Raw genomic sequence first — 6,901 nt, 5'->3', positions numbered from 1 at the left:
GTTGTTGATAACAAATTTCCCCGCAATAATCTTCTATTCCCCACGCAATATACATCAACTATCACACAGTATACGGTAAACATATGTTCTTCAGCAAGTATAGAGGCAGCACCGGGCGTAACAAGCCCGAACATGCTCATGCTCCCGACCGGGACTCCATCCCTAGTCTCGATGACCTTGGTATCCAACTTCATCCAGACACAGCCCGATATGTAACAGATAGTCAAGCCTTGGCGGACGCCATTGGAGGTAATGGTTAGTAAAAGCCTATTACGTACCCTGCACTCATTGCTGACGACTCGCAAGGCCTTCGAGATATGTTTGGTAATGGACTGGTAGTGGCTGCTGCTTTTTCCACCTGCATGGGAGGTCTCCTCTTCGGTTTTGATCAAGGTATCCTTTCTATCGTCCTCACTATGCCTCAATTCCTTGAGCAATTTCCGGACGTCAATATCAATGTTTCTTCCTCGGCCGCCTTCAACAAAGGGTAAGTCTTCGAGAAAGCTGATCTTATCAGCAAAAATTGACTCGTCTCTGATAGCTGACCAATATCACAGCATCATGACTGCTCTCTTGGAGTTGGGTGCTTTCATCGGCGCTCTTCAAGCTGGGTTTGTTGCTGATAAGTACTCTCGAAAAAAAGCAATTGGTTTGTCCTTCTCAGACTTCTTATTCAGTGACCAGGTTATTAACATATCGGTGTAGCTCTTGGATCAGTATGGTTCGTCATTGGAGCTATAATCCAGACCACGTCATTCTCCTTTGCCCAGCTTGTTGTTGGACGATTCATTGGAGGCCTGGGTGTCGGTCTTCTTTCTGCAGTGGCCCCTATGTATATCAGCGAAGTGGCACCTCCTAACATTCGAGGAGCCTTACTCGCCATGGAAGGTGCCACTATTGTCATCGGTATTGTAGTGATGTTCTATATTGTAAGTATAGTTCTATCTTTTCCACACGCCTCTGATATATCTGATTTTCCTGACGCTATTTTTCAAAGACGTATGGTTCTCGGTTCATTGAAAATGATTGGAGCTTTCGTCTCCCCTTCTTGATACAAATGGCCCCTTGTATTCTCCTTGGTTTCGGTCTTTGGAAGCTGCCATACTCTCCCAGATGGCTTGCTGGCGCGGGTCGAGATGCCGACTGTCTCAACGCTCTGATGCGTCTTAGACGCTTACCTTCCACAGACCCTCGTCTGCAAGCAGAATGGATCAGCATCCGTGCAGAGGCTATCCAGAACCGAGAAGTGATAATCAAGGATCACCCATCTCTTCAAGGAAGAGACTTCATGTCGGAACTTAAGCTTGAAGTCGTTTCATGGATAGACATGTTCCGACCCAAGTTGATCAAGCGTACGATTATTGGTCCCATGTTGATGATGTTCCAGCAATTTCAAGGAGTCAATGCTGTAAGCAATACGCTTCCTGCACCCATCACAGAGTCTGTCAGCTGACTGAAAACATTCTAGCTTATCTACTACTCGCCTACTCTCTTTGAGCAGCTTGGACTCGATTATGAAATGCAACTAGACATGAGCGGCGTACTCAACATTTCGCAGATGGTTGCCACCATTGTCGCTTTCTTCGTTCTTGACCGAGTCGGTCGAAAGCCTCCACTCATATTTGGTTCTATTTGCAACACCATATGTCATATAATTGTGGCCGTTATCATGGCCAAGTACAGTCATGACTGGGTCAAGTATCATAACGAAGCTTGGGTGGCGGTCGCCTTTATTCTGACTTTTATGTTCACTTTTGGCGTCGGGTGGTCACCTGTACCTTGGGCGATGCGTAAGTGCAGACTTTCTTCAAAGTGCGCAGGCTGTATGCTTAAGCTTTGTCATAGCTGCCGAAGTCCATTCTTCATCCCGCCGAGCCAAAGGTGTTGCCATCACCACTTGCGCATGCTGGCTCTGTAACTTTATTATTGGACTCATTACTCCCCCTATGCTTCAAAATATCAAATACGGCACATTCCTCTTCTTTGGAGTATTTGCTTTACTTTCAGGTATCTGGGTATGGTTCTTTTGCCCTGAACCGATGTGAGTTATTGTGTTTCGACTATCTTTTTCATGCTGACGAACGACGCTTCCAGGGGGAAAACCCTTGAGCAAATGGATGAGATTTTCCGCTCCAACACCGCTCATGAAGACAACATCACCAAAGTCGAGATCCAGGCGGCCATTATGGATGCCTCGCCTATTGGAAGCACAACCTCTGTGTTCAGATCCGGCGAAAAGCTCGGCGACAAAGATATTCAACAGGAGTGGGTGGAGACCGTTTAACATGACAGGTCACCCAAGAAACAACAGGATTTAGGCAATGGAAGAAGGCAAATAAAGACAGTGAGACTGTGATATGGCAAAGTTAATTTAAGAAACGGTCTTTTGTTGGTATTTCATTTGTTCTATATAGCCGGTGTGTTGAGTTATATAAAGATATATGTACATCTACATGTTTACACGAATTGTCTCAAAGCAAAATTACCAGAGGCTTGCTTAACTTGCGGTATCAGACATCTGTGCTTGCTTATCCGTTCCACCTATAGCTCTCTTTCTTTCCAAACTTCGACGATCAAGCTCAGACGCTCCGCCAACAAGGTGTGCAGCAGGAATACCAGACGACTTGGCCATAGCGGCCGCAGCAATGTCGGAAGAATGCGTGGCAAGACCGGGCTTGTCGGGTTTGATAGTAGTGGGTGGTTTCAAGTGGGTAGGGGTAGCACTTGGAGAATGCTCCCCGTGGCGAATGAGAGCCCTGACGAATAATATTAATACATCTATTCAGGGACTCGCGACATCTCAAAATTTCACACTTACAGCTCCTCCAGTAAAGTGGCCTGTCGATATGCTAACCTGATTGTGGGCACATTGGTCTTATGGATATCATTACCAGCAGCACCAGGCCAATACCACCTTTGACCTAACCAGTGCTTTTTGACTTGCATTTCCCAGCCAGATTGAAGTACAGAGTTTCGCGCCAGCTCACACATGTCGGCAGGGGTAAGTTTGTAAATTTGCGCAGCGCACGAGTACTCTTCAAGCAAATGGGAGGCAGTGAAATGGAACTGAAGGGGATCATCTGCAACATAAAGTTAATGAAGGGTTCTCAATGCGGTGAAGAAGTTTGAGAAGGAGTACTTGCCTGTTGACAACGACACGTTCAACCCAGTCCTGAAAAAGTCTTTGAATGGATTCCTCTCGTACGTCAAGAACAAGGCATTATTACTCAATGGAGACATAGCCAGTCCAATTTGCTTGAGATAGAATAGGTACTGCAATGCAGGGACCTTACGAAGAAGAATGCCGTGAGAGATAGAATGGGCGGTGAGGAACGCCGATGAAAGATGGTCGGGATCACCGGCTTCACCACAATGAGGCCGGAGGACAAAAGTGTCTATAAAATGTCAAAGTCTGTCAAATGGACAGAGAAGCAGATTAACTCACTGAAACTGCGAGAACGACGCCAAGCATTGAGGCTCGCCATGTTAGCGTACATGTAGTAGATCCTGCATTGAGGTCTTAGACGAGTTACCCTTCACATGAGCTCAAAAGAGGGACTCACCAGTAACTGTAGGGCGGACTTTGTTTAGTGTTCCACATTTTGGCGGTTGGGAACTTGCGATAGAGTCGTCTCTCGGGTTTAGATTCGTCGTCGACAGAGTCAAATCCTACGACTCTCTGAAGGAAAATATGAAGCTCAGGATGGGAAGCAGGGTCCTGAGTTACTTCGAACAAAGGTTGGAAAACGTCTTGGTAACAGTTTTAGTATCAAGGCAAAACCCCCTCCGCAAACTAGAATGGAAGAATTACGCACTGCGGACAACATCCTCAAAATTGTCGACCAGCCCCTGACCCTTGAAAACTTCATAAAGTCTTGGAACTTGAATCAACCACCTAACATTATGCGAGATGAGCTTATTGTTGACCACCCATTTTGCAAGGTTGTCCCATTCGTTGATGTTACTATAGTTGATAAGCTGAGGGCGGCATGACGAATAAGAAGAATGAAAAGACCTGTACGTACCGGCCATAAATGGAGAGACGCCATTCAGAGTGTTGGTATTTACTCTGTTCCAGATCCGTGATTAATTCTATGTCCATCACTTGTCAGGTTATGAATGCTTAATAATCGCAAAGACTCCTTACCGTGTGTGAGTTCAGCCAGATACTTCCCCTTTAACAAGTTGTCAGTCTTGAGGAAGATTTCACGCAGACGGGAAGATCCGGTTGGATTATATCGGTCATTGAACCTGTCGAATCGGTGGAATTCCTGTACAGGCAATGTTAGCCAACCAGCGGAGTCAAAGGATCATTAATTGATGAGGGTAGGCCGACAGTACTAACTTGGTGGGCGTGCATATCAAGCATGTCAATGGAAAGATCATAAGCCGTGAGATTAAGCGACTCAAAGACCTCCTTCAGCGTGAGATCCTTGTCATCTCGATGGATGACAATTTCCTGTAGAATTATGAGCACACGTCAAGATAGTTCATATACGCAATAATATCTTACATCAGGTGACTTCTTGAGCTTGGACTTGATAAATCGCAGAAGATGCTTCTGGTTCATGCTTGCCGAGTGGTGAATGTGAGTGTCAACTTTTCGGACGTTGTAAAAGTCTCTGTCGGTTGAGCATGTTAATACTCTTTCGGAAGCTCACAAGTACACTTCTCGGGTGCTCACCGATGAGGTACGGCCTTCATATCCGCCAATTCTTGATATTCATTCAACAAACAATAAAGACTCCACTTGCTTTGAAGGTATTTGAGCCTTCTGAAAGCAAAACTCTTGGCAGGACCATCAGAGCAAACACCAAGAAGGAAATCAAGGTCGGTGAAGTACTCCTTGAGACTGGGAACACGCGAAAGAGGTTGCTTATCGTCTGAGATTTGTGCGTTCGCTTGACGCTCGGGGGGTTGCCCATTGCTGACGGAGGGAGAATTGACCCTGTCCACGTATACAGTGAACACACCTTCATCATTGACCATAAATGTCCTCCCTTCATCCTTACCCGGGATTTCACAATCCTCCACCTTGAAAACTTCCACATCCCTCTGATTTGGAGCTGATCGCTTGTTATTATCTTCTATCGTTGCAGGCTCAGGGTGAACGCCATCCTGGGCGGTCTTCCAATGCCAACGAGGAGGGGGAGGGGGAGGATAAATGTTCCACGTAGGGATATCATCTTTGGCCTCAGCTGGGATCTCAACAGTTTCGGGATCATATTCGGGCTTGAGGCCCATCACGTCACCTGCGGACGCAGGATTGAACCCGTGGAAGGTGCCATCGTGGTCTCGAGGGTTGTCGCCCAAGCGTTGGTTTGAAAGTTCTATGTACTTGTCACGAAGCTCGAGACAGCGGGAAAATGACGCGCTGAATTACGGGTCAGCCTAAAAACGGATTTGCGGGAAGGAAGGGGGGAAGGACTTACTAGAGCGACTCGAGTTCATTTCCGATTCCTTGTTCTGCGAATGCAAGAATTTGAAGCTTGATCAGCATGTGTTCTATTTCATCCCTAGCTAGCCCTGCTTCGGAACTGCGGACATCATAAGGCGATTCGATCCCAGGGGATGACACCCCGGGGGATGGAGTCTTTGGAGAAGCGGGACGAGTAAAAGGAGAATGAATTCCGGATATGAAAAATTGTGGATCAAGCATTTTTTTCTCAAACGAAACAAATAGAAGGTTATTTTGAATATGGGATACGTGTTAAAAGGTGAAAATTAGACGACAGCCTTTTATATCCCATCACTTTCTTTGGCAGGTCACAGCTCGAAGAGAAGGTTCCTCGAGCCGCCACCGATGCTACCCCCGAAGAATGTGTTTGCCTCCTCTAGTGTACCTCACCATACCTGCGCCAATATAAAGTCGGCAGTGACATCCATTGTCTAATAGAATATGGACACAAAACCCCGCAGAAGGAGGCTGGACTTCAACATCCATTTTAGCCAGTCGGGCGGAGATACAAGTGTGAAAGGATGTTTCCAACATACCAGCAGAAGCCGCTGGGACAAATCAACGGATCGCTGACTCTTCCACAATAACCATTGATAGAAGGACGGATAAAGAATCAAACGGTATCACAAACAGACATATTACTTACGAACGCCACTGGGTTGTTGAGGCTGCACTTTTGTTTGTCCCTCATTTTCACCTGTAAAAGCCTTCATGGCTAACTCCTTCTCCTTCTTCTCTTCTTCAAGATCTAGCCTTTCTTGAGCATCCATTTCTTGCCTGTGGACGAGGGCCGGTGCAGGATCCAAATCTCCGTAATCTGGACCTGAAGGTGAAAGCATGGTGGATTCTTTGTCGAGGCGGAGAGTTGCTTGACGAAGAGCGGTGCCGAGATCGTTGACATCAGGATCTACTTCATGCTCGCGCATAGTCATAGCCTCCCCACCTTTCTCTACGTTGGACATATTTGCACGCAGCACTGAAGGATTGAACGATGCTTTGGGACTCAGTTGTCGCACAGGACCGGTTGGATTACTCGTATCGAAATAGTCCCCGGGAGCCATCCTGCTTTTGAAACTGGTGCCGGTGTCTGTGCGGACAGAAGAGCCTGCCTCTGACGCACTTGGAGGTGGGAGACGAGGCAAATGGTGGGACATCCAGATTTCGTCCTTCAAATGGGTCCTGCGTTCCTCGTGATAGTCGAAAGAGGGGGAGGAGTGTGAATGGGGCGCTCCATTGAGGTGGTCTTCGTAAGTGGGGGCGGGAATTGGGAGAGGGGACGGGAATGGAGAGGGTGAGGGACTCGTGTATGGGTCGTCTGGGGAGTGGGACATGGCGGGCTGCTGGTGTAAATGCGGCAGATTTTGGTATGGCAATAATAGCATTAGATGCTCTCCATCAATCTGATTCTCAAGCGAGGCGGCGGACCTCCACCCGTGCCTGCCT

At 47.2% G+C, this 6,901-nt stretch overlaps 2 protein-coding genes across 2 annotated transcripts in view; one reads left to right on the top strand and one right to left on the bottom strand.

Annotated features, from left to right (window-relative positions):
- The window catches only part of CNC03580 (hexose transport-related protein, putative), a 2,484-nt gene extending 34 nt beyond the window's left edge, over nucleotides 1-2,450 (top strand). Inside the window, exons 1-8 of the mRNA XM_569692.2 lie at nucleotides 1-255; nucleotides 307-487; nucleotides 558-649; nucleotides 706-929; nucleotides 998-1,408; nucleotides 1,469-1,790; nucleotides 1,846-2,041; nucleotides 2,095-2,450. The exon at nucleotides 1-255 is cut by the window's left edge and continues 34 nt beyond it. Of these exons, the coding sequence (XP_569692.1) occupies nucleotides 84-255; nucleotides 307-487; nucleotides 558-649; nucleotides 706-929; nucleotides 998-1,408; nucleotides 1,469-1,790; nucleotides 1,846-2,041; nucleotides 2,095-2,284 (1,788 nt within the window). The 5' untranslated portion in view covers nucleotides 1-83 and the 3' untranslated portion in view covers nucleotides 2,285-2,450. The remainder of the gene's footprint in view (nucleotides 256-306; nucleotides 488-557; nucleotides 650-705; nucleotides 930-997; nucleotides 1,409-1,468; nucleotides 1,791-1,845; nucleotides 2,042-2,094) is intronic.
- CNC03570 (AMP deaminase, putative) lies at nucleotides 2,384-6,819 on the bottom strand. The gene is made up of 13 exons (XM_024656776.1): nucleotides 6,105-6,819; nucleotides 5,433-5,466; nucleotides 4,685-5,374; nucleotides 4,514-4,622; nucleotides 4,346-4,459; nucleotides 4,148-4,271; nucleotides 4,026-4,092; nucleotides 3,816-3,964; nucleotides 3,564-3,750; nucleotides 3,446-3,507; nucleotides 3,144-3,395; nucleotides 2,819-3,080; nucleotides 2,384-2,756 (listed from the first exon to the last, which is right to left on the bottom strand). The coding sequence occupies exons 1-13, from the start codon at nucleotides 6,787-6,789 to the stop codon at nucleotides 2,498-2,500; spliced, it is 2,994 nt and encodes a 997-aa protein (XP_024512448.1). The 5' UTR covers nucleotides 6,790-6,819; the 3' UTR covers nucleotides 2,384-2,497.
- Between the last annotated feature and the right edge of the window lie 82 nt (nucleotides 6,820-6,901).

Source organism: Cryptococcus neoformans, assembly GCF_000091045.1.
Source record: "Cryptococcus neoformans var. neoformans JEC21 chromosome 3 sequence".
Taxonomy (NCBI): domain Eukaryota; kingdom Fungi; phylum Basidiomycota; class Tremellomycetes; order Tremellales; family Cryptococcaceae; genus Cryptococcus; species Cryptococcus deneoformans.
Note: the sequence above shows the minus strand (reverse complement) of the source record. Positions and strands in the feature narration are given on the sequence as shown.

Bases quoted from the DNA above. Each gene is read 5' to 3' on its own strand.
- CNC03570 (XM_024656776.1), bottom strand. From the start codon at position 6,789: ATGTCCCACTCCCCAGACGACCCATACACGAGTCCCTCACCCTCTCCA. The intron at 4,093-4,147 runs GTAAGGAGTCTT...TGATGGACATAG, and splicing joins TCTGGCTGAACTCACACACG to AATTAATCACGGATCTGGAA. The intron at 2,757-2,818 runs GTAAGTGTGAAA...ATTATTCGTCAG, and splicing joins GCCACTTTACTGGAGGAGCT to GGCTCTCATTCGCCACGGGG.